We start from the raw sequence: 27,282 nt of genomic DNA, 5'->3' as shown, positions 1-27,282 counted from the left end.
ATTATGATAGCCAGGCACCATCAGCTTTCTTCACATTTCCTTATGTATCCATTTTGTCTTCAGTGATTGGGTTGAGAAATTGAGCATCATGGAATGCTAGGTTATTAGAACTAAGTGTTCTTGCATTGAGGGAGTACTTGAGTAGAAGTCCAATGTCCATCTGCTACCTTAATACTTAACATATAAAATATATGTACATAGATCTATTTTCCTATCATTATATACAAGTATATTTACATTTGTACATGTCTGTATTTAGACCTCTATAAATGCCCTTTGCCTCCTAGTTCTTTACTCTATTTCCTTTTACTTTCCTCTTGTCCCACTATCATGTTCTTTGGGTTTCAATAATTCCTCTTGGTTTGCCCTTGACCAAGCCCTACCAGGCATCCTACACCCTCCTTGCCATCGATGTTATATCACTTGTTGTTCCAACATCTGGGGTTTCAAGTCTCCACCCAGTACTACTTTGTGCAAGGTGAGTCTCCCAGATTATTTGTTACAGCTAGAAAAACACAGCTGAAATTTATATTCCTTGTTTAAAAAAAAGAGTGCAAAATTTGGAAATCTGCTTTGGTTCTTGAAGCCACATGGATCGAAGTTGGATCCCAGTTTGATTGCTTCACGCTTTTAAAGACATTTTTAAATTCTGCAATTTCATTCTTTTAAACTAAAAAAATAAGATACAAAGTGGACAGTTTCCATATACCTGGTGTAACTAACTCACACCTGTAGCAAGACTTAGAATGTCATGATCCCCCCCGCCCCCCCAACATAGGGCTGCCCATGTTCCATCTCAGCCAACCCCTGTCTACAGGCAACCACTGCTGTGATTTCCTCCACCATGGTGTTGTTTTGCCTGTTTTAGAAGAGGCAAGAGAAATGAAATTATTCAATGTTACGTGTGACTTTGTTCAGAATGTTTTTGAGATGAAATCTAGATTGTTGTATCTATTAGTTCATCTCCCCTTTTAATAAGCTATATATTTTCTTTTCAACTGCTGTATTAGTATAGAGACCCCAGTGGCGTTTTGGTTATGCATTGGGCTGCTAACTTCAAGGTCAGCAGTTCGAAACCACCAGTCGTTCCTTGGGAGACAGACAGGGCTTTCTACTCCCGTACAGTTACAGTCTCGGAAACTCACAGGGACAGTTCTATCCTGTTGTGTCACTATGAAAAGACATCAACTCGATGGCAATGCATTTGGTTTTGGTTATTAAGATATGTCACAAAAGTTATGGGTTGAATTATATCTCCCCAAAAGACACCATCCTGTGTGAACTGCTGACTTTGCAGTCTGAAGCCCACTACACCAAGAGGGCACCTAGTGCAGGGAATTAGGTTAAAATTTAACATCATATCATTTGATTTCCCTTTTACCCATTCTTTATTTTATTTTTTATTTATTTATTTTTTTCTTTATTTTATTTTTATATCATTTTACTGGGGGCTCATATAACTTTTATCACAATCCATACATCCATCCATTGTATGTGAAGCACATTTGTACATTTGTTGTCTTCATCATTCTCAAAATATTTGCTTTCTACTGAAGTCCTTGGTATCAGCTCATTTTTTTGTGTTTTATTTTTAAAATCATTTTATTAGGGGCTCATACAGCTCTTATCACAATCCATACATACATTAATTGTGTAAAGCACATTTATACATTCATTGCCCTCATTCTCAAAACATTTGCTCTCTACCTAAATCCTTAGTATCAGCTCATTTCCCCCTCCCTCCCCCCTCCCCCCTGAACCATTGATATATACAAATGTAAATATACTTGTATATAATAGGAAAATAGATCTATGTACATATATTTTATATATTAAGGTAGCAGATGGACTTTGGGTTTCTACTCAAGTACTCCCTCAATGCAGGTCTCTAATAAATGCCCAAAGGGGCACCACTCTGCTGTAACCCTCACCCCAAGGCACTCAGCTCCACTTCTGTGGGTCAGTTAGTTCAACTTCCCCAATTAAGTGCCCAGAGGCACCTCATTCCACAAGCCAGCCTCCTGCCCTGAAGCACGCAGCTTTTCTTGCCCTGTGGGTTGGGAAGTCCATGTCCCGGCTCCTGGTTCCGTTGCTGCTCTTCTGATGTTTAGCCGCCATCTGGATCCAGGAGGCTCATCGAGCAGGAATCAGGTTAAGAGGCACACCCCACTCATGGCTCTTGCTGGTAATGAGCTGGCAAGAGCCTCTGCTTCTCTGAGGGCTCATTCTACACACAGCAGGATGCCACTCCAGGGACTCCTGACTGCAATTACTGGCAAGTGAATCCTATCAGGATCTTCCCTGGCTTACTTACCAGACCTGTTTCGGGAAAGGTCATTTGGTGGGATTTTGAGATTTTGGCTAGAAGAGCCACGTTAAATACTTCCCTCCCCTTGAGATTTTCTTGATGACTGTAGCTTTGTACGAACTTTGATACCAAGAAGTATGTGTCCTTTGTCTTTGTTCTGCTCCAAGACTGTTTAAACTATTCTAGGTCCCTTTCATTTCCATATGAATTCTATATACCTTTTATACTTGAGTATAAGCCGACCCGGATATCCACCGAGGCACCTGATTTTACCACAAAAATGGCATTAAAAATGTGCTCAAAATGTTCTGAGAATGATGATGGCAACAAATGTACAAATGTGCTTGACACATGGATGTATGTATGTATGAATTGTGTTGAGTTATATGAGCCCCCAATAAAATTATTTGTAAAAAAAAATGTGCTGAAAATCTCAGCTTATACTAGAGTACACACAGGAAATCACAGGGTCACTTTTTAAATTTCTACAAAAATTCAGCAGGGGTCTAGATATGTTATATTGGCTCTGTCGATCAATTTGGGGAGTTAATGTCATGTTATGTCTTCTGATCCATTAATAGTTAGGCCTTCTTTAATCTCTCTCAACAATGTTTTCTGTAGCTTTCAGAGTATAAGTTTTAGACTCCTCTTATTGCATTCCGTCCCGCTTCTGTTGTAAGCAGCTAGTTTGCCAAGGGCTGCAGTGTTCAGTGGGAGTCCCAACTCCATTTTGAGACTTGACGTCAATTGTGACCCTTAACTGGCAGCGTGTGTTTGAAGGTGCATTGCTGTGACCCTCTACCCAGTCCAGGGAGGGGCCAGCTCACCCCCGAGGCTTATCTCAGTGGAAACTGGGAGCCAGGGCTGTGGGGCATCGAGTCATGCCCAATTATGGTGGCAAAGGGCCCTGGAGCCAGTCCTGTAAGCTCTTCTAATCTGCAGCAGTGTTTGTGTTCCAATCATGGTCTCTTTCCCAGCTACACAGTACTGCGTGGGCCGGGAAGAACTGACCTGCTGCCCAACACGATGATGTGATGAATTTCCTGTTTTCCGTGTTCCATAACGAGCAACATGGCCACGAATCCTTCGTCTTCATGTTGATGGCGCTCTTCCCTCCAACGACTTTTGTCTGGTCATTGTCCTGCTGGAGACTTAATAAACGGGTCTCTATGAAATATATTTCACAATTCGAGGTGTTTTTCCTCTCAACAGCAATGCATTGCTACCAAGGCTATTCTGGCTCACAGCGATCCTTTAGGACAGGATAACTTCCACAGGGCTGCCAAGTCTATGAATCTTACAGGAGCATGCAGCACCATTTTCTCCCAAAGAGCAACTAGTGGGTTTGAACTGCTGACCTTGAGGTTAGCAACCCAGCACCTAACCCACAGTGCCTACTGGTGTATTTTTTGGTATTAAAAATGGTATTACTGTCTAATATTATTTCAGATTGTTCATTGCAGATGTGTAGAAATGTAACTTATCTTTGTATATTGGGCTTTAACCTGTAATTTTGCTGAACTTATTAGGCTGAATCATTTTTTAGTGGATTCCTATGGATTCTGCACATACAAGATCATGCCATCTGCAAGGAAGGATACCTTTAATTTTTTCCGTTCTACTTTGGATGTCTTTACCTCTCCTGATTGCTCCAGTACAATGCAGGGGCAGAAGTGGTGAGAATGAGCATTTTATTGCTATTGCCTAGCATATTAAATAGCTACTGAATTAAAATATTACTGAAAGCTCAGCATGGTTTGGAAACATACCCAGAATACCTTCTCTGTGCAAGGCATTTTAGGGGATAAAGATTCAGGTCCAACTCACCAGCTGTGAGGACAAGACACAGGTGGGGGTGACAGCCACCAAGATCTCTGACTCTTGGGCCCCGTGTCCCCTAGCTGTGCCAGCAATCCCATGCGCTTACTCTCACCACTGCAGCCCACTGCTGCCCCACTCAGCTTTTGCCCCAGAAGTCTTCTCAGGCCCTTTGAGGGCCCAGAATCCAGTGTTGGAGATTCTGTTTTGTTTCAATCTCCAGAAACCACATCAAGGCCTAGGGGCAGCAGCCACACAGCAAGCATGCCTTGGCCAGTAAACATCCAGACTGCACGCCTCCCTCGCGAGCCCTTGGCCTCTTCCTGTCCTGTGGCAAGTAGCCTGTCTTCCTTGGGCATGCCCTCTACAGCTTCAATTTCTTTCCTCAACTACAATTGTCAGCGCCTGGCCGTACAGCTCTCTGTAAGCAAACAAACTAAGTAGGCCTGGAAAGGGAGCTATATTCAGTTTTGCTTAGGTTAGATTAGATTGGGCTGCTACTTGAAACAGTGAGAAAGCCCTTGTCAGATACTGATGATGCACATAAAAGTTGGTACAACTTCTGGTAACATAATTTGGTAATATGTATCAAGAGGGTGGTTTGTGTTTTCTTTAAAGAAACAACCTCAGACTCGACGCAATAATTCTTACTCAGAGAATTTTCTTCTAACAATAATCGGAAATACGTCCAAGATTTAGTTGCCGTCACACACAAAGCAAGCAGAATGTTCTGGAAGAATCTGTCTCTATCGGACTTGTTTACAAGCTGTTTTAAAAAGATACCTACTTTTCAGATCAGCATTATTATTACAGAGCATTTATGTGAGAAAAAAAATTAACCAGCTAAAGGATTAAAAAAGTTATTTGAGGAATAAAAAAGTTCTACACTCTGTAGTGTAAGAGAGTATTGAGAAGCAGAGCCTGACTTTCCAAGATCAGCTTCCACTGTTGACTTTCTGGGTGGTCTAGGAAGGTCACCCAGCTTCTGGTCTCATCTGCCCTTGACTGGAAGTACGGGCGGGGTCCAGCTCTCCCTATGTATTAGCAAGGTCTCTGTCATGGCAGGACTCCTCTCCAAAGACTTCCTTTTGCTCTGTGAATGACAGATCCTGAATACAACCTATAAGGTGACGTAGTGGTTGCAAGCTGGGCTACAATCCCAAAGCTCAGCAGTTTGACACCACCAGCCACTCCTAGGGCAGAAGACAGGGCTCTCTACTCCTGTAAACAGTCTCAGAAACTCATGGGGCAGTTCTACCCCATCCTACAGGGTTGCTATGAGTCAGCATCAACGTTTTCAGTTTTTAACATACGCTTCTGAACAGCGTGGCCTGGTCCACCTCTCTAGCTCCATCCTGACACACCCCCCTAGCTGGTCCTTTGCTCCCGTGCCCTCCCCACTGAGGGCCTTCACAATCTCGCTCCCACTGCCCAATATACTACACTCAGATTGCCTGCCAACTCCTACTTACCTAGAAGGTCTCAGTTGAAATGTCACTTTTACCAAGAAATTGTCCTTGGAGGTCCTGACATGGTGACCCACCCAGGCCTGCTGAACCAATTCAGACTCATGGTGTGCAAGGTTGTAAGTCTTTATGGGAGCAGATAACTTTATCTTTCTCCTGCTGGGGAATTTGAACCACTGCCCTTGTGGTTAGCTGCCCAATGCTTGCTTACCTGACAGTCCCCCCAGAGCTCCCAACAGGTTCTGCCACACGCTCTCATGCTGCCCCCTATCGGTGCTTTGCAAGGCTTATCACAGTGGCCACTAAATCCCTTCTTGTGCAATTACTTATCTGGTTACCTCTTCCTTTAAAAACCCCATGAGGGCAGGTTCTCCAGATTGGTTCATGGCTTTATCTTCAGGGCTTGGCAAGTGTGCCCAGCACAGAGACTCACGGTGGTTTGTCCGTGAATTAATTCTTAAAATCTTAGCACATCAGCATAGAGGGGCCTCTGAAAGATGGATCAAATGCCTTTGTGTTTGAGTTCACAAAGCCGAGGCCCCGAGAGCACAGACGACTTGCTCAGCCTCACATGGTCAGCGAGTGGAAGTAGCTGGGTCAGCATTAATTCCTCCAGGAGACGTCTTCTCAGAGCCTTCTACCTTCCAGGTAGTATCCTCTATGCTAGAGGTACAGTGACAGACAAGCCCAAGTGCCCAACCTCCTAGAACCTATGCTGTGGTGGATAAGATGGTTAATAAGCAGGCAACCAGATGGATACATGACATCAGAGGTAGGGGTCAATGTTATGAAGAAAAAGAGGTATGTCAAGAACAGACACACACACATGGTTCCTAGTGTGGGGCTCTTTTCCACTACACTATGCTGCCTGCCCTAAGCAAACAAACAAAACCATAATTTATGAGCTCCTTCAGCAGCCTGTGTGCGCTCAGTGGGGTAAAACCCTCACGCCGTCCATGAAAGGGGCCAACATAATCAGAAGCAGCAGCTGACTGGCTGCCTGCTCGAGCAGGTGTCATGGCCCTCGCCAGCCTAGCCTCTACTGCCTTGAAGCGTCACATCTGGCCCCCAAAGAGGGTGGGGAGCGTTTAAATAAGACAGCTATTGAACTGAGTAGCTGGAGAAGGGTTAGCGTTGGCTGGCCTCTGGGAATGAGACAATCCACAAGGGGACAGTACTCAGGAGGTGGACAGAGGAAACTGATGGGCTCAAGCTGCAGGCGTGACTGCTGCCAAAGCACACCATGCATGATGGCGGGGGGGGGGGGGGGGGAGGGCGGAGGGAGGGGAGCTTCTTCTCTGCTAGAGAGTTGTTTATTTTTTTCATTTACAAAGGTGGCCTCTGAGGTCTGCATGTGGGGGAGACATCTTTCATGTATACCCACACCCCTGGCGTTTCTCTACACGGCTTCTAGCAGAAGCCTGGTTGAAGCAAGAGTACAGAATGCACACAGGCTAGCCGGCAGCTCACCTGCAGGGAAGGCCGTGGCGCCGAGGAATCCGAGAGGAGCCACAGACTGAAGGGGAGAGCGGCACCACAGGGTGGCCCACTGACACACGGGGCCCACGGGCACGGCTGCTTCCCTTGGTTGGCACATCAGTTTCTGCTGGGTTCCCTGGGACACAAAGCGGGTACACTAAGCAGCAATTAAGGGGGAGCACAGAAAAACAAAAAGCCCAACAATAAATGAGGCAACGACCACTCACATTCTCACAATGTTGTTGCTATTAGAGGCTGCGGAGTCCATTTCAACCCAGAGACGCCTGAGAGAACAAGACACGGCTGCCAGCCCCACGATCTTGGAGTCAGTCCACCTTGTTAAGAGTGTCTCCCTCTTCATCGCTGACCCTCGCCTTTACCGAGCAGGTTGCTCTCTCCTGGGACTTGTCCTTCTGGAGACCAAGCCCCACACAGAGGAGATGAAGTCATGCCGTCCTCGCGTCGACGGAGCTCGCTGGTGGTGCTTCCTCCAGGAGAGATTTGGTCATTCTCTTGGCAGTCTGTGGACGATGTCACGTTTTTCATCAACATCGCAATTCAAAGACATCAAGTGCTGCTTCTTCCTCCTCGGTTGTCCAGCGTACACCTGCAGGTGAGGCCACTGCAAACACAATGGTCCTCCAAGTGACAGCTTTACTGCTGAAAAAACTCAAGATGCGAGGAAGGTATGACTTCATCTCAGATACTTTGCACGTGCTATCAAAAAGGTCCAATCCCTGGAGGAAGACATCATGCTTGGTAGAGATCCTTTTATAGCAGATTGGCCTAAATGCAACAGATTTTTTGATTTCTTGGCTGCTGCTACCATTGTAGAGCCCAATGAAGGGAATACAATTTCAATCTCTCCTCCGTTTACCATGTTGTTTTTTGGCCCAGTTGTGAGGATTTTTGTTTTATGTTGAGGCGTAATCCCTCTGAAAGGCTGTAAGTTTTGGTCTGCATCAGTTAGGTGCTTCAAGTCTATATCCCCTTTCTGCACACAAAACTGTCATTTTGAGATGCACATTTACATACGCATTGCCAGCGAGGTGATGCTCACAGCCTGGGTGCTTGGCTTTAGCTTAGGGATGACCTGCAAGGTTTTTTTCAGGCTTATTTTGCAGAAAGCAAGCACACAGAGTTTAGCCATCTGCCTGACATCTCACAGTAAGGGCGTGGACCAGCTAGTAGGTCTTCTGATTATTGAATCCTGTGACTTTTCCATTGTGTGGACATTTTTCAAGGGAAGGATATGTCATTCTAATTCCTAAGTGGTGCCTTCAGTGGTTGCTCTGTGGAGGCCACCAGAAAGGGACATGAGAAGTTCCCCACCTTCCTGGAACTGGCAGTCTATTGAAAGGGCAAACCAGGAGTGTCTGTGCACGCCACAAGCCTGTGTTCAGTCTGCTGGGAATAAGGTTTTAATGTCTTGCTCTTATGGAATTTATTTAGTGGGGCTGAACGAGACATACTGAATTGTAATGCATTGTAAGAATATTATAATAATATTTATATAGAGTGCTAACTACCCATGGGTCAAAATTTATGCTAGATATTGAAATACTTTTTCTAATTTTTTGCACAGGAAGTGGGTGCTGGCTGGTGGCTCACAGTACACCTGGTGCATCTACCTTTTCTTGCAAGTGATGACAGACAAGCGCAGAGAGTTTATATGACCTGCCTAATAAGTGGGGCATGCTTATTTTTAAAAATGCTAGAATGTCCATTTGTAATTTTATAAAGAAAAGTTAAAGTCAGAACTGTTAGAATACTTGAACGCTGTGATTAGCAACCCTCTGGAGGGAGGCTGACTCCCAGTGGGGTGTGTGAGTGAGCATGGAAACCTCTAACCTCATCTGCTCCAGGACGGGTGAACTTAAGAGTGCTAAAGGGCACCAAGTCTTTGGGCTACAGTTCCATACAGTGACCCTCCGCACAAGGGGAATACATGTTATGGTAAGACATTAAGACTTTTCCTTCTCTGCTTGGTGGTCAGTGTTTGCCTGGAGGAAGAGCCAGGATTTGTACTCCAGTCTTTTTCTGTCCTGAAGGCTGTATTCCTTCCACGGCACCATGTTTTTCTCCCTGCAGTATAATAGAGCTATAGGATCACAGGCTGGTATGAGCCCAGGGAAGGGGTACCTGCAACTGCTACAGGGATTAAGGAAAGATTCAGAGAGGAGTACGTGCTTGGGTTGAAGTCTTAAGAAGTTTTCCACAAATGTGGTGAAGAAAGCTGATGGTGCTCAGCTATTAAAAAATATAGCATCTGGGGTCTTAAAGGCTTGTAGTTAAACAAGCGGCCATCTAGCAGAGAAGCAACAAAGCCCACATGGAAGAAGCATACCAGCCCGCGTGATCATGAGGTGTTGATGGGAAAAGGTAACAGAAGTTCAAAAACAAACAACTATATTGATGTGAAAGGGCGTGGATGTAGTGGAGACTCATGTAAGATACTTGGACAGTCCCTCTCAGAAGGGCCACATGGAAGGGATGATAAATCCAGGAGGTGGTATAGCACTGATGAATCACATAACTATCCTCTAGTTATGTGCTAATATTTCCTCCCCTGACTATTATGGTTTTTGTTTTACTGTACATTATTCGTGTTAGATTTGTATGTTCACTTGCATATTTAAGGTCATTCAGGACATGAAAGTCAAGACAGAGAACCCTTCAGAAACAGTCACAGGAGTGGTTCCCTGAGGATATGGGAAGAGCAGGAGGGTGTGGAACAGGGAGCTGAACGCACTGATGACAGTATAGCCCCACTTGCTGGGAGCAAACAACAGAATTGTATGTGTGTGAATGGATATACTGGATGTGTGTAGTCAAAAGAATAAAAGGGGGGGGGTTCCCTGGGGGGAGGGGAGGGATTAAAGGGAGCTGCTATCAAGGAGTTCAAGAAGAAAGAAGAAAATGTTCTGAAACTGATTGTGGTAGCAATTGTACAATACTGCCTGAGGTGATGGAACTATGGAATTTTATGATATCCGTAAGAGCTTTCAATAGGCTTTTTAAGTTTTCCAGATGGGAACGTGAGAAGAGACCCCCATGAACAGCTCACTAAAGGTATGTACGTACACGAGAGCATGTGGTTTAGGAATGGGTGTTCTCAGGCCAAATGGGTAGATAGGGACCTGACATTTCACACATTACACTATAGACAACCAGAAGCCACTGAAGAGCTTTAGTATGTCAGATTTCCATGTTAGAAAAACCATCCTTTGTAACCTGGAGAGGAAATTACCAGTATGAAGTAGTTCCTAAGAGCCAAACCGCACCTGGCTCTTGAGGCAGAAGCAGCAGAGAAAAATCAAGCCGGTTTAATCCAGCTTCAGAAGAACCACTCCTTTAACCCTCTTAGGAACTCAGGAGCAGAGAACACTGGGCAACTTCACAGGGGCACGATGAGCCTTTTGATGGGTCAGCTCAAGCTTGGAAATCCTCTTACCCTTGCCTGAGCCATGGCCCCAATTCAACCATGGAGATGACATTGGTTCCACGGCTCCACTAAGGATTCAAGCAGGCCACTCTGACGCACGAACACACATTCTGATTTAGACCTGGAGCTGACTGCATCTCCCTGGAATCCTCTGGCTGAAATGACCCAGAGCCCCAGGCTGGTAAGTGAAGTCATCCTGAGTTATACTTATTAAACTCCTATCCTATGTCATTTATTGAACGATATCAATATCACACATAAGTAAAATTCTGCTGCAGATAATTCAAAAATGGCTTCAGCACTACATCAACAGGGAACAGTCAGAAATTCAAGCCAGATTCAGAAGAGGATGTAGAGTGGAGGGTATCATTGCTGATGTCAGATGGATCTTGGCTGAAAGCAGAGAACATCAGAAAGATATTTTCCTGTTTTGTTGACTATGTAGAGCATCACCATGTATGAACAAAATCACAAAGAATATTATTCCTGGTGAGACAGGAGTCGGTGTAAGACATGAAAAAAATAAAAAGAATAATTTATAAATTATCAAGGGGACATGAGGGAGGAAGGGGGAGGGAGGGAGGAGTTAAAATGAGGAGCTGATGCCAGGGGCTCAAGTAGAAAGAAAATGTTTTGAAAAGATGATGACAACATATGTACAGATGTGTTTGACACAATGGATATATGTATGGATTGTGATAAGAGCTATAAGAGCCCCCAATAAAATAAAATAACGTAAACAAAGGAATAGAATTCCAGGACACTTAATTGTACTCATGCAGAATCTGTACACACATCAAGAGGCGGCCCTTCAAACAGAACAAGAATAGTTTGAATCAGGAGAGGTGTACAGCAGGGTGGTAATCTTTCACATACATATTCAATCTATATCGCTACACAAGTAACCCAAGAAGTTGGGTTCTCTAAAGAAGGAGGTGGCATCAGGATTAGAAGAAGGCTCATCAGTAACGTGTAATATACAGATGACACGACCTTGCTGGCTGGAAGTGAAGACACTTAAAGCACTTCCTGCTGACCAATGACCGCAGCCACGTCTCAACCTCAACAACTCGCACACTGGACAAGTAAACAGCAGCACGATAAAGGGCGAGCAGAGCACCTTTTAAGGATTTCATTTTCTTTGGATCCATAATCAGTGCCTCTGGAAGCAGCAATCAAGATGTCAAACATCGTATTTATTGCATGCAGCAAATCTGCTGCAAAAGACCTCTTTCGAGCACTAAAAAGCACCGCTGCCCTGACCCAAGCCATGGCACTTTCAGCCACTTCACATCCATACGAGAGCTGGACAAATCAAAGTACAATCGACACCTTTGAATCAGGGGGTGGGAAAAGAATGCTGAATATGCCACGATCAACAAAGACAAACACACGAATCTGTCCTGAAATACAGCCAGTGTTCCTTAGGAGGCAGGATAACGCTGGACACGCTTCTCAGGAGAGCAGTCCACGGAGGATGCCAAGTTTGGGAGCGGGTCAGTCACAGAGGAAGAGCCTCTATCTATGGGAAGAAAGAATTACACAGTGTCTACATTGTGGCCACAACACTGGGCTCAAACATAGCAAGGAGTCAGAACTGACCCACTAGCACCCCAGAGCAATAAAAGCTAAGTGGGATGACGGGAACCTCCTCTCAAGCTTTATGGTTGACAGGACAAGGGTCTGCTTATGACCACGTCACAATGGGAGAGAATAAGGGAGCAGGGAGCCGCAGTTACCCCATGTTTAGACTCCCCCCCCCCCACCAGCCTGAGGGGATGGCCTCAGGAGACCAGGCTCCGGGTTCAACATAAACAGGGCCTCCCTGCTGTCTACTTCTCTACGGGGGAGCCGTGGCAGGGCTGACGAGGGCCCAAAAGAGAAAGCCAAATTTCTGTCTGGAGTTTTTAGTCTAGCTAGGTTGGAGGAAAAGGCCACAAATGGGACAGTCACTTTCCAGGGAAACCGTGTTCTTGACTTAAATCGAAACAATTACACGGGTTGTTTAGAAGTTTCCCGGTGATCTAAAATTAACTGGAAATTTTTATTTGATCCTAACCTCCCTTTAAGTTCTTCTGAACATTTATTAGTTTACCACCAAACCTTGGAATTTAGCTAAGTATGGTACACTCAACCCTAATTGAGTCTGTTTGATGATTCAAGCCTGCTTGCTTGGCAGGGGTGTGCGCTGAGAAGACTCAACATGAACATCTCCTGCAAGTCTGACCCTCCGGGACTTGTGAACTAATCCCAGGCCAAGAGGCAGCATGGCGTAGTGGTTACAGCTACAGGCACTTTATATCCTGGCTCTGCCACGCACCTGTGCTGTGACAGGGAACCAGTTCCTTCTGTTTGCTCACGTGTGACATGGGATAAAAGTACCTGTCTCCAAGGGTTGCTATGAGGATTGCGTCCACACATGGCACATGCTTGCAACAGTACTTGACATGTAGGTTCTCAAGAAATGTTATTTGCAAATCACTAGGGGTTCCTCACACATTATCTTGTTTTAAACCTCGGAGGACTGAATTACGGCCCTTCTAGATAAGAGTCCTTGGAACTCCTACCACATGACTGGGTAGGGCTATGCAAATGGGAGGTTTGGGGATTGGATAGCTTGCTAATAAAATCCCTTGGGATGGGACCATGCATATAAAATATATGGAACCCTAAGGTGGGGACTGTCTGTCTTGTCAGCCTGCTAGACTTCAAACAAACACATCCTGGCTCATTCACTGGACTTCAGATCCCTGTGCCTAACCTCCTAGATCCAGAACCCCGTAAGCTGTGACACCAGATGGCAAGAGTGCAATCGTGGTGGAGCAGCAGCAGCAGCAGGGGAAAAGCTTGGTGGGCTTCCTGGTCCATAGAGCAAGAAAGCTAAGACTGGAGTGGAAGGCTTGCTGGTCTAGTGTGCTGCTTCCAGACCCTTAGAGGGGAGAAAGGCTTGCTGATTCATGGAGCTAGGTCTGAGTGCCTTTGGGCCAGAGCTAACTCCAAGCAGAGTCCACGTGCCCAAGCTAACAGCTCTGAGCAGGGCAGAGGGTAAAGGGGCAAATGAAGGACAGAGCCAGACAGACGTATGCCTGTATCCTGAGCACTCCTGAACCTGAGTTGTAATGCTATTTCCCTAATAAACTCCATTATCGTGGGGATGCTCTGAGCTTTGTGTGGTCATTACCATGAATTACCAAACCCAGCCAGGAAGTAATGTGTGCAGCAGGAAGGATGGTTGTATTAAGGATTGGTTTAAAAGGTCAGAGGGTGCAGGTATGGCTGACTTCTGCCTTCTAGAAATTGACCTCGGGCTGATTTGGAGTCTCCTTCCCACCCTGGTGAAGCCAGAAGCTAACCACTGCCTCCTACGCCATTGTTCTAGCCTTAAAGCTACCAGTAGGTAACTCCATAAGGTAGGTGGTGGGGAAACGGATTTGATCAAGGGCCTTTGGTTTCCCAAGTCTGGCTTCCCTCACAGTACCCTCTTCCCCCATATGCCCAAACCACTGAGTGTATGCAAAACTGACTTCCACTGGTCATTTCAAAAGCTGCCTTTTGAAATGATCCCCAGTGCCTCTTGCCATCGTCCCAAGTCTCCTTCCTAGGGGAGGGCAGAAATAACTCCGGAAAGAGCCACTCCATCTTCCCTTGTGCCGTATCATCAATGTGTGGATGGTGAATGGGGTTCAGTTCAGATTCTACTAAAATGCTGAGCCTTTCTCAGCCGGTTTCTTGTTGTGTCTTGTAGCAAACTGTGCCCATCAGGGTTACCTAATTCTTTTCTTAAAAGGAGGAGTTGCCCTTCAGTGATGCAAATGGCTAATGCACTTGGGGGCTAACGGAAAGTGAGATGGTGGAGCCAACTCAGAAGTACCTCAACAGAAAGGCCTGGCTATCTGCTTCTGAAAAAAATACCAGCCAGTGGAGTCTCCGTAAGCCAGTTTTACTCCCGACACACAGCAGCATCACCAGGAGCTGGAATGGACTCTAGCAGGTGGTCAGGTTGGTTGGCTGTTTTCTGATGTATCAAGTCCCTTGTTGTCTATAGTCATGTAAGCAGTTTCTCAACTGTTATTTAATATGCTATTTACTGTGTATGTCCTCTCACACCAAAATGGTCACCTCTGAGCTCTTGCAATCCCTAAGACTTGCCCAGGGCTAAATATAACTAGCATTCAACAGCTCTTGGCACTTTGGCTTTGACTGATCCAAAGCAGATACTAAACAAAGTGGTTTTCCATTCTTCACAAGCCGTCCAGTAAAAGACAGGTCAGATGGGAAAGCAGCTTGGGGAAGAAGGTCTAAAAGACCAAAAGGAAGTAGTTAAATAAGGACTATCCAAAAAGAACTTGGAGTACTGAGAAAAAAAGGTGGGGGAGACCAGGTGAACCCTAAAGTAAGAGAGTCTGGAAAGAGCAAATGAGAAAAGGGAGGGGACCAGGAAGGTGCTGGGGAGTCAGACAACATTTAGGTTTCAAATAGAAGGTGAGTCAAGGTGGGTCTACCAGACAGCAAAAGTACTGGAGAGAAGCCTTCTTTCCCAGCTTCTCTGCTACGAAGCCTGGGTGGCAATCTGTGGGTGGCCCACACTTAAGAGCACAAGAAACTGGACAGAGACACAAGTTGAGAGACGTGTCAGACAGCAGGGAGTGGCAAGTCAATCCTACGCATGGACATTTGGGTACAATGTGCCCTTCATGGAGGGCACGGTGACAGCATGGGCTGATTGACAGAGCTGCCAGGCAATAACTCAGAGAGCAACACTGCTTTCTCACAACAAAACGAGGCAGCCCAGGATGTCTCGTGGTGGGAACAAGCTGCATTACAGCATGCTGCGATCCCATAACCAATGAAAGGAGACAAGTTTACCCAAACGAGCCCTGACACCGAGTACATTACTGTGCACTCATTTGCCTCATGTCCTGAAGAAACTATTTCGTTTCCTTATATGGCCCTTCTCTTCAACATTCCCCAGTATCAGAATGAATGTCTTCTTAGGGAAACAAAGATAGAAAAGAAACAGGACAATTCCACTCACCTTCTCCCCACCCCAGGGAGGTGAGTGGAGGCTCATATCCCCAAGAGCAGCCCAGAGCTACCCACTCTGGAAACCACTTCTAGACACGGCTTCTGCGACAGACATCCATGCTGACGAGGGAAGAAAGCAGGAGTCCTTGCTTGTGGTCAGGAGTAAGCAGCTTCTACAAGCCTTAACACATTTCCTTTCACTAGTCAGCTCGTAAGACACAATGTACATGCGACCATATTCACTAGCACGGCAAACCAAAGAAAATGCTAGATGTCACTCTTAAGTGAGAAGCAACTTCTAATGCCACTTCTTAAAAGTCTTCAAATACTACCCAAAGTGCTTCGTAGAACTTCAACTTCATGTCTCTACACACTCTCCTCGCTAGCTCTAAATTCTCGAGTCCCAAAGCTATGCTTCCCTGACTAGGAAATCTTTCCATCCCTCTGCTTGGACAAATGCTCCTCCTCATCAGAAACTGCTCAGCTGCTTCTCCTCCAGCAAGACTTGGCACCTAAAGTCCTAGGGACTCTCAGAGGACCTAATGCTCAGCTGTCGGTGCAAACACCACTTGGCATTGCAATTCACTTTTCTGGTCTCTTTCTTCCACTAGGTCCCCGAGGACAAAGGCGAAATCAACCCCATTTGATTCGGTATTCTCTGGTGGCCAGGTCAGAGAAGTGACACCTACAAGACACAAAAATGCGTCCATCCACCGAGCTCCTTGTCTCTCAACAGGAAAGCATCGACTTGCCTTCAACTCTTTCATCAAAGGAGACAATGGCCTCCCCAGAAAGGGAATGAGTCAAACATTCGGGGCACAACCTGGATAGGGCTGGTTTCAGGATGTGAGCAACTGACTCCATCATGTGAAAGCAGGAAGGAAGCCACCTGTATGCTGAGCACTGTGTACCAGGCTTAGGCTATCTGTGCATTACCTCAGCCTCGACAACCATTTTGATAAAGAACCTGAGGCTCAGAAACTTGCCCGTGGTCATACTGCAAGCAGGTGACAAAGTCAAACTGACATAATGTGCAAGCTCAGGACAACACTTTCTTTCAAATGAACTAACAAAATGAAGTTGGCTAAACCAAAGATCTCCCCCAGGGCTGAAAAAATGATGAAGGCAGCAGATAGCCTGTCACTCTCAGACCCTGGGTATGCAGTTTAACAATATAAACGGAAAACCAGGCTTGTCCCTGTTCAGAGTATAAATAATTGCATACACTGCTGCCATCCTGTCAAATAACAGACCCATCAGACTTTCAGTTGGAAGCACTGTTTTAAAACAACTTCTCAAATTTATTTAACTCATGTGGATAACATGGCAGAGGGCTGCATAATCAGAGAAAGCCGCTGCCACCCCTCAGTACGCACTCTGCCCAGCAGAAAGCTCGGGGCTCATGCAGCAGAGCACACTGGGCTCAGACAGCACATGGCTTGTATCATCCCTGGAAAGATGGAGCTCCGACCAGCACCAGAGTTCTGCAGTTCAGAATCAGTTTAGTAGAGATCCCAGGGAAATGGAAAAAAAAAAAAAAAAAAAAGAGGACCGGGCAACTGCTTTCTCTTGAATTAATTTTCCATTCTGATTTGGAAAAACAGCTAAGAGCCAGCCACACACACAGCGGTGACAGGGACTCCTCCAGCAGCTCTCCCGCAAGGGGAGGGGGATGGGGGATGGGATTAGTCCAGGCTTCCCATATTTCTCCCCTTTCCATTTTTAAAAACAATGCCGGCTGCTCCTCAGCTTGTTCCAGTAAGTCTCCACTTTCTCAAATCCATGACGCCAGGATTTCTGGGTGGCATTTATGAAAGCACTCGTATTGATACTCAGGCCACTCATAATCCTAACCTCACACGGCAGACAGCCGACGGTATCACTCACGGCTAGCATCAGGCCAAGAAGATGCAGGCAAGCCACACGTCCTTCATCTGGCCTGAGACACGGGAGCAGCAGAGCCAAGCTCCTTTCCCCAGAGCTCAGTGCCCGGTCACCACGGTGCTCACCACCTGCCCAGCATACACACCATCGTAGCAATAGCTGGTCTTCCACAAGCAACAAATGACAATGCCTTACTTGCTGTGGAGACCCACGAAGAACACTGGCTCCATTTCCTTCTCGGGGAGCAAATGGGGGCAATCACAAAGCAGAGGAGCACTGCCTACCCACAAAGGTAGCTCTTCTCACACACTTCTGGGAGAACTTGTTTCTGGAGGCTGTTTCTTTGAGCAGAAACTGTATGCAACTGCCGTCCACTGCATGTGGGAAGGGGTTTCTCTGGTGAGCCTTCATTTCCGTGGGTGGGCTGCACTCTCGAGGTACTGAGAGGCGAGGGCCGGGGAGGCAGAAAACCACACTGAGCAGTACAAAGCCCCGCTGTGGCGGTAGGCGACAGATCCTCTCCCATCACCAGGGCCTGCTGTGGAGCTGAGCACATCATTAAGGCTCTATTTGTGCTCTGCCTGAGGCTTTTCTCGAACCACTAATTGTGATGGAAGGTCTAGGGAGCCTTCTGAGAGAGGTCGTGTGCTGGTCTGCAGCCAGGCGTCAGCGACTCTGTATCGGAGGCAAAGGGGTCACAGGGAGACTTGTCGCATCCTTCAGCCCAACCAAGACTTCAAGGAAACGGCTTCTTGGGATAGCGAACAAAGCGTGGTGGTGGCGTGGGGACTGCACAGGGAATGGTACACATCCTTGGGCAACAGTTACCCACAGGAGTCCACAGAACAGAAAGACATAAGAAGGCACACTTCCCGGGTCCAATTGATCAGGGCACAGGGTGGGTGGACCACAGTGGATCAGCTGAGTAATTCTCAACACGTTGCAATTTATTTTTTTGGCATGAATTCTCCTGGACAGGTCACGTTATGCTTTCAAGTGTTATTAGAAGGTACAAGCTTTTAACTAGTCGTTTGTCTCTTGAATCCAGGTGATTTCCTTCTGGTTAATAAACGCCAGAAACAGGATAAGCTGGCCTAGGCGGTGGCAGAGTCTTTCGGTAGAGGTGGGGCGAGGAGCTAGATGAACTTACATAGTAAGTGAAAGAGTCTCTCTGTCTCTTGGTCTTCTCTCAGACCTAGGGGCGACGGCATCTACTTCCTCTGGAAGAAGCCAGTGATGGAGGCCTGTCTGTTGGCTTTGCCCAGAGCAGCAGGCCCCTTCTTGGAGCCCCTGCGTTCCTCCTTGGGTTCTTTCTTCACAGTCATGGTAGGAGCTCTGTGCACAGAGGCGGGCTTCGACTTCGACTCCTCTTCACTCTCTGTGCAGGATTCACTCTCGTAGACTTTCTCAGTCACTGGTGGGATAAGGAAAAAGGGGGCGTGAGAGGGTGGAGTCAGTGAGAATATTACCCTAGCAGGGAGAAAGAGAGGCCTGGAGGCAGGTATACTCACCTGGGCTGGAGCTCTCCACTGGGAAAGCACCCCTAGTCTCAGGTAGGGAGGACTGAAGAAACCCTGGACTCATACAACCTCTAGGTGAGACTCAGAATTAACATTCAATTCTATTTCCATGGCTTCTTGTCACAAGATATCATTTAACTGCCCAAACCCTTTGATGTGGGCCTTGGTCTATGGGCACTATGCCCTGCCCTCTACATTTGAACTGCCTTCATCTTCAGTATCTCATTAGACTAGGCTTCAATTGGGTCCTTTCATCTCATTTCTCCTAACCCCCACACAGTGCCTGCAGATTTCTGTGGATGTTTTTCCTGGTCTTAATCTCTTACCTGCTTGTCAGCCTCCACCCTGTATAGCTCAAATCCTCCTGGTTAGCGCTATCCAAGTATCACCCACTCTCTGGATAGCATACAAACAAACTCACTGCCATTGACTTGACTGCGACTTATGGCAACCCTATAGAACAGGGTAGAACTGCCCGTGGGGGTTTCTGAAACCTTAAAATGTTTACAGGAGTTAAAAGCCTCATTGTTCTCCCTTGAAGTGGCTGGGGGTTTCACTGCCGACCTTGTGGTTAGCAGTCTCACATGTCACCACTATGCCAATTGGATGTTCTGAGTAGAGAAAATTAGAGATTAGCTAGCTACTCCACTGTTCTGACCGACTGTTCATAAACTCAAGATTTGGCAGTAGTCTACTACCTCATAATTGTCCCAAGCAAACCCTATCTATCAAATGAAGGACCATGATACACTGAGAAACAATGTGACCAGTTCCCTTACTCTCTCACCCATTTGCCAATAAAACTAAAGGAACCCTCCCAAACGGAATCCTGGAAAAGCGCTGTCCCAGGGAGCACTCATTATAAGGAATCCCCAAAGTCACTGCCAGGCATTGCTACATACGCCCAGCAATGAAGTTACAGAGCAGATGTCTCCTCAGCGTGACTGTCACACACACAACCACAAGAAACAATGCAATGCCACCTTCCTGAAACTTCAGAGAGCTGCAACAGCTGCACGAATACAACCAGGACCACCTACATTCCTTACTAGCCTTCCTGGCTGCAGTCAGTAGTAGAGACAAACAATGAACTTCTCTTACCTGAACAGAGTGCCCTAGTTTGTTTAGTAAATGCTCAAGTGGTTAAGCAGATGAGTATTTTTTCCCATTATGGAGCAATGATAGTGCTAAGCTCTTTTCTCTCTCTCTCTCTCTCTCTCTAATGACGTGGATTCATCAAGCTGTTCCAGAGGCACAGGCTTCAGAGCCCAACCTATCTGTGTTGTTATCTAGTCTGTCCTTGAAATAATCTTTGACCTAAATATGCGCTGGAGTCCCACAGAGGGATAGTTAAAACAGATTGCTGGGCCCGTCTCCCAGAGTTTCTCATTCACTGAACTTGAGGTCTTGGGTGGGACCGGGGAATTAGCTTTTCAGGTAGTGCCGATCCTGTGAATATGAGGATAACATGAAAACCACTCTTCTTTCCTCCCCTGTGATAGGAGAATCACACTGCCTCAGAGAACGCATGGGTGTGCCTCGTGGTATTGGTAAGTCCCACTCAGTGCCACTCCTTCCCTTGGCCCGGGCACCGTGGGAGGTCAATGGGCTACTGCCATCTGAACATTCCTTACCCATATTCCTACAATCCCATAATTAGCAGTCTTCCTCCCAAGAATTCCTAGAATTTGCCATTACTTTCAAGTGCCTAGAATCCACTTTCCTAACTCCTGCCAACTTTGAGGCTAAAAGACACTTAAAAGCTTTAAATATACAGTAAGTCCCCTCTAAAGCCTGACTATTCAAACTGCGTTCCAGTGACCAGAGGCACCAGAATCTCTTGTGAGGTTATTAGAAATGCAGCACCTCAGGCCCACTGAATCAAAAGTCTAGTATTTTTTACCAACATCTTGAAGTAATGCGTGAACATGTCCACAAGGGTTTCAACATAGCCACCATTGTGAGGAGCATGCCGAACTAGCCGGTGTGTTGTTTGGTTACACAAGGGGTGGCTATGGATGGGAACCAGCTGGATGGCACCCAACAACAATGCACTCAAAAAGCTGCGCTAAAGTATCTACGGAATTGACAAGGCACAACCATTTGCGCTCAAAAAGGATGAGTCTAGAACACCAGCCCGTTTTACCCCTATCGTCAAAAGCATCATGCAACTGAATTACTGGGCTTAAACTGTGAGCTGCTCTTTACCGGTACTTTGCGTGAGAGCAACGCTAGGAGCCATCGGCAGGCCCAGAGGTGGCGTGCTTGCAGTTGGCGGGAAGCTGTGCTCCTTCTACGCTGCATTCTGTATTCCAATGGCAGCATTTCTAAACTTCATCACTCCAATAGTCTGTCATTTCATTATTAATTAATGAAACCACTGGTTGCCTCACCGACCATTTTTAGCCCATGCAGTGCCAGCGCTGGGGTGTTAGAGACCAGTCAGGCTGCACTGGCAGATTTCCTATCAGCACATCAAGTCTGCTGTAGAGCTTACAGGAGCATTTCTACCCTCAAAGCTCGCCCACCCACAGGCCCGGGGAGAACTGCTCCCCAGGGTTTCCAGGCTGCACACCTTTGTGAGCACAGAAAGCCTCCACCTGTCCCTTTGCAAGCACTGCTGGGCTCGAACTCGTCAGCAATGATGACCCCATGTTCAAAACCATTGTCATTTCAAACTACAAGGCAAAAAGATTTCAGGTTAAAACCTTTACTCTGACTGAAAACCATGCCAGGTTCCCGGGCTGCCTGGAAATGGCCTGGCTTGTGCTAGTAAATTTGGAATGGATTCCATTCGCTGGCTTGACTCTTAGAAACCCACCCCTTTGCTCAGGAGCCCATTCTAAACATTTCTCAGGGGCCTAATTCACAGGTCTCCAGAGCACAGGCAGAGAAAGGGAAGGATCAGCTGTTTCGGCCCACAGTACCACTCTGGTCCAGCCCAGGAAAGGGCAAACCCCATGGTGCTGGTATCTCTGGAACACGCAGAGCAGAGAAAGGAAATCAGAACTCCTTTGTTGGTAATGGGAGCCAAGATTCATTAGGTTGAGTTTGGACTAAAATCCTTAAAAAAAAAAAAAAAGTGCTATGTGAGCAGAATTTTCATTGTTGCGTCCAAGGCTCTTAATAGTTGCGTCCAAGGCTCTTAATAGTCCTGTCTGGAGAAAGGAGTGCAAAAAGACCACAACCCACACCTGGCCAAAACTTGAGTAGTGTGTTTTGAACAAAGCAGCAAATCATTAGCCAAATTCCCAATGGACCCTTCACAAAGATATATTTGATGTTTTTCTTTTGGGGTATAAGGAAGAGGGAAAAACTAGCACTAATTTGCTTGTCTTCTTAAGTTTAAAAAACAAAGAAAGAAATTCAGTAATAAATAAATATGTTACTACTAGCGGCCAAACCAAGAATCTCGGATATGAACTATTTAAGGACTGCAGGCAAAACAAAGAGCCATTCAAATTCTAGAGCGTGTGGGCTGACGAGAAGTTTACCCAGAACTTCCACATGCAGGAACTCCATTCCATTCCTCTGAACAAAAACGAAAGGCCACGTCTTGCGCTGTTCCTATGGGACAAGGTAGAACTGCCCCGCAGGGCTTCTATGGAAGCCGATGACGGAACACATCTTTCTCCCACGGAGTCGTGGGTGGATTCCAAACATGGTCCTCTTGGTTGGCAGCAAAGTGCTTCAGCCACTGTGCCACCAATATGCTAGGATAGCAGAGGCCTTTTCAGAAGAGTAAACATGAGGAATAATAAAACAGGATATATAATCAATGGGATGTTTTCACAATTATTCTGTCTAGAATAAAAATTATTCTTCAGAGTTAATCTTTAAGACAGAAATTTGGGCTAGACTGCTATCAGGCAAGATAGCACTGTACAGTCCATGATGGCAGATGTCGTTAGGTCAAGATGTAATATTGTGTCACTTCATCTCCCTTTCGACCCATTTTCTAGCTGCTTCAATTAAAAAAAAAAAAGGGAAGAGGAAATACGTGCTGCGGCTTCAGCCCCTGGTGACCCCCTCTGACCGTGGACCAGGGCTGTGAAGAGCCCTGCTAACATGCAACGTGCCTGGGAAAGTGGGTTGCTGCCGATGCAGTGAGGCCAAAACTTAGCACCCTATTATTTGATCTCCCTTATGATCCATTTGAATTTGTTCTACCTTTGAATGTTTTCTGTATATAAAATTGAGGATAAAAAGGAAAATGAGCTGATTTCAGGAAGCCAAGTGGAAGGCAAATTTTGAGAATGACGAGGGCAACAAATGTATAAGGGTGCTTTACTCAATTGACATATGCATGGATTGTAATAAGAGTTGCATGAGCCCCAATAAAAAGATTTATTAAATTAAAAAAAATTGAGGATGGATACATCTATAGAGACAGTAATTAAAGTAGTGGCTCCATGGAGGTATGGCAGGGGAGGCTCGGGAGACATGGGGAGCTAACAATGATGAGTAAAAGAATGAAAAATGTTCTAGAACTGATCGTGGTGATGACTGTACAACTTCTTGATGTGACTGAACTATTGAATTATATGATTTGTGAATTATATGCCAATAAAACTGTTGGGGGGGGGGTTGGGGAAAGAAATTTGTGCTAGAAAAGGAAAATTAAGTGAGTAAAAAATTTCTCTAGAAAGCCAAGCTGTGGAAGGTACCACAGAAAACGAGAAGTGACAATATGAGCTATCAAGTTACCAAGAAGTTTAAAAGGGCTAACTCTATGACTCTTTCCAAATATAAAAATACAGCATCAATATCTCAGTAACCCATCAGGCATCAAGTGCGAGATCCTACAAGCCTCCCAGAAGACACAGAGGTTCAATCATAAAAAGGGTAACACACAGCCGAAGAATTAGTCAATGGCGCCTGGCCTGAATTCTATTTCTCCTCGAGGCCCCACCCATAACAAGCATATGCTTTTACACAACATGGCTTACAGAGAGGAAACTGAAAGGATTTAGATGAGTCAGATCCTGCTGAACAACAAATGGGAAAAAGTACTAAAAATGACTGTTGATGCTCTCTTCAGAAGGCTAGTCATCACTAGGATCTTTGTTTCCACAGATGAAATGGGTGAAACAATACTTCTCCATGTCTAGGCAGACGGTAACAAGCTCATACTGTGGTTTCCATCTTCAAGGGGTTCTCAGATATATTATTTCCCTTGAATTTTTACAACCATTCCATAGATCAGCAAAATGGATATTTTATCTCCACTCTATGGACCAAGACATTTCCCTCTTAGAGGTTACTAGACTTTTAGCCAAAATGATAAGGCTTATTTTTATAGTCTATGGCTCACACACAATCCTAAGTATTGAGACTTTAGTTGCACTGTCCTGAGTGGGCTTCAGAGAAGCAGCCAGCCTTTGCATCTGAGACACACTGCAGAGTGTCTACAGTCACAACTCTGCTTCTGGACTTGGGGCCAAAGTTTCTTTCTTACCCATGCAGTTGTCCTCATCCAGGTACGTCTTCGATTTTAGCACGCGCTTTCGTTTTCTTCTCTTTTCTCCACTCAAGCCCTAAAATAATCAGAGGACAAGCATTAAGGGGGTCAATGAGGCTACAAGATAAAGTAAAATAAAATAACATAAGCTTTTAAAACTCTTCTATGACAATAACCTTCCAATGTTCCATGTTGCCACATGACTCAAAAGAGAAACTTTAGATGTTTTTAGGGAACCAGTCCTACCACACAAACTATAGTTATGCTCGCACGATGTGCAGGCTTAGATTCCTTGTTTATGAGAAGGAAGGTAGTAAGTTGAACAAGGAGAACTGTGCTCACCGAGTTTACACTCATTTGCTGGGTGGTTCAGGTACCAGGCTTAAAAGAAAACAGGACAAGGCCCTTAAAGTCTAGGGGAGAAACACGACAGAGAAACGGACCAATGTGCACTGGACCAATTACACTGATGGAAGACTGCAGACTGCAGCAGATAAGATGGGAGCACACAGGACAGCTCCGAAACCAGATCTTCACACCAGGGCTTCAACAGCACATAGCCCTGCTCTGACATTTGACACTTCAGTCTCGATACATTGACATTACAATTATCTGACTTTCTCTGAAGCATCCCTGGTGGTGCAGTGGTTAAAGTGCTTGGCTGCTAACCACAAAGGTCAGTGATTCAAACCCACCAGTCACTCAGCAGAAGGATGTGGCAGTCTGCTTAGATTTAGAGCCTCAGAAACCCAATGGGGCAGACCTTTGTTCTGAAAGGGTCACTATCAGTCAGAACAGACTCGATAGCAATGGAGGGGCTGTGGGGGGGATTTTCATCTCAGACAAGGGTTACTGCATTCTACTATTTCTCGTCAGCAAATCAGGTCATCGGTGCACGATTTAATGGTAGCTTTACCACCAGGAAGAAAATGGTGTCATCATTTATTTTCCCGCATCGTCACGGTCTACAATGAAGAGAGGTAAAGAGACAGCTGAGGATCACTACAATTCTCTTTCCTATTTGTGGCCACCTTCTTCATCCAGCCCCTTTCAGAAAGCAACAAAGGTGAAATGAGTGAAGTTTGTGCTACTTGATCATTCACTCTGTGCAGACAGAGGCAGGATCTCTTTCTGGACAAGTCCACAGGAGCTGTGAAACACAGCAGCCTTGGTGCCAGAGGCCGTGAGACTCAGAACAGCTCTTAGGACCCTCCTCTGCACCCTTCCAAGACTATGCCCCATGGCTGAACACTCACTTCCAGCGCACGGAGAGGGAGCGCGTTTCTAGAGAAACTATGAAAAACAAACAAAACGAAACCACAATGCCATTGAGTCAACCCCAATCCATAGCAACCCTACACAGGAATTCGGAGACTGTACATCTTTATAAGACCAGACAGCTCACTCCTGGGGCTGATGGTGGGCTTGAACAGTCAACCCCATGGTTAGCAGGACAGCACTTAACCCAATGTGCCACCAGGACTCCTGTTGGGCCATAAAGAAATAGTGGCAATCCAGGCATTCAAATAAAGTTTTACCTTGGTGGCAGGAGGCTCTGGCTCAGTCTTTGGTACTGGTTCAGGAGGTGGAGAAACAGGAGGAGGAGGGGGTGGTGACCCAGCTTCATACATCCCAGGAGAGTCTGGTTCGACTGCAACAGGAAAGCAAGCTTAGCAGAACTAACTACCTGCTCAATCTGGTACAAGGCCTTCTCCACTGGCACTCCCAACCTGTATGTCCAACACACAGCATTCTGCAAGTAGTACTTCATGTCAACCAAGGACTTTGTTGCCACATAGTTATCTCTGAACCACAGAATTAAGAATTATTAGGGCTGGAATGTACTGTCTAGAGCAAGGGTCCTCAAACTTTTTAAACGGGGCCACTTCACTGTCTTCAGACCGTTAAAAAAAAAAAACTATGAACAAATTCATATGCATACTGGATGGAGTCGGCTGATAAGCAGGACAGGCAGCAGCGGCAAAAACACCCGGCAGGCCGGATAAATGTCGTCGGCTGGCCGGCTGCATGTGGCCTGCGGGACGTAGTTTGAGGACCCCTGGTCTAGAGCAGCAGTTCTCAACCTGTGGGTCTCAACACCTTTGGGAGTCGGACGACCTTTTCACAGGGGTTGCCCGATTCATAACAGTAGCAAAATGACAGTAATGAAGTAGCAACGAAAATAATGTTATGGTTGCGGGTCACCACCACATGAGGAAGTGCATTAAAGGGTGGTGGCATTAGGAAGGCTGAGAACCACTGGTCCAGAGCATCTGAATTTCATCTTACTGATAAGTCATGCACTGGTCACTTGGCATGTGCCACATATTTCACTTACAGTTTCATTTTACCCCACAACAACCCACGAGGCAAATATTAGTAGGCAATTATTGTCATTCACACACTGGGTTTGGGGAAGTTCATTAACTAGCCAAGGCCACTGAGCTTGTAATTGAGGCCAAAAGTTTTAAATTGAAGTCAGTCTGGTTCTCCAGGCTTCCCATTCCAGTGCTCTCCTTCAATCAAGTGGAGAGAAGCAACATATTACACCAAATGTTTTATGCTAATGCCTTTCTGAATGTTATGAGGATGATTTAAAATCCCCCAAGATGTGAACTATGTAAATATGAGGACTATTAAAAACCCCAAGAAGTCCGTATGTGTCCCAGCTAAGGTACACCGTACAGTAAGCCTTGGGGGAAGAAAAACCACCTTAGAAATGAGCGCAATGACAGCTCTAACACTATGCTTTAGATAAACACTCCTCCTACTGACGGCCCCAGGGCGGAGGTGTGCTCTGCTTCTGGAGCCTACCCTGAGCAGAAGGGGCGCTGGAGGAAGAACCACTGCTGGGGAAGGAGCATCACCTGAGAAGA

The 27,282-nt window shown here is 46.0% G+C and overlaps 1 protein-coding gene and 1 long non-coding RNA gene across 2 annotated transcripts in view; both read right to left on the bottom strand.

The window, feature by feature from the left end:
• Positions 1-1,829: 1,829 nt before the first annotated feature.
• On the bottom strand, positions 1,830-16,532 carry LOC142444912 (uncharacterized). The gene is made up of 3 exons (XR_012783939.1): positions 7,299-16,532; positions 7,063-7,207; positions 1,830-3,459 (listed from the first exon to the last, which is right to left on the bottom strand). It is a non-coding gene; the product is annotated as an uncharacterized LOC142444912 (long non-coding RNA).
• Positions 16,533-16,809: 277 nt separating this feature from the next.
• The window catches only part of POLD3 (DNA polymerase delta 3, accessory subunit), a 49,952-nt gene continuing 39,479 nt past the window's right edge, over positions 16,810-27,282 (bottom strand). Inside the window, exons 10-12 of the mRNA XM_075546276.1 lie at positions 25,945-26,057; positions 24,404-24,482; positions 16,810-18,839 (exon numbers count right to left, since the gene is read on the bottom strand). Of these exons, the coding sequence (XP_075402391.1) occupies positions 18,637-18,839; positions 24,404-24,482; positions 25,945-26,057 (395 nt within the window). The 3' untranslated portion in view covers positions 16,810-18,636. The remainder of the gene's footprint in view (positions 18,840-24,403; positions 24,483-25,944; positions 26,058-27,282) is intronic.

Source organism: Tenrec ecaudatus, chromosome 4, assembly GCF_050624435.1.
Source record: "Tenrec ecaudatus isolate mTenEca1 chromosome 4, mTenEca1.hap1, whole genome shotgun sequence".
Classification (NCBI taxonomy): domain Eukaryota; kingdom Metazoa; phylum Chordata; class Mammalia; order Afrosoricida; family Tenrecidae; genus Tenrec; species Tenrec ecaudatus.
The sequence above is the reverse complement of the archived record's forward strand: the minus strand, read 5'-3'. Positions and strand labels throughout refer to the sequence as shown.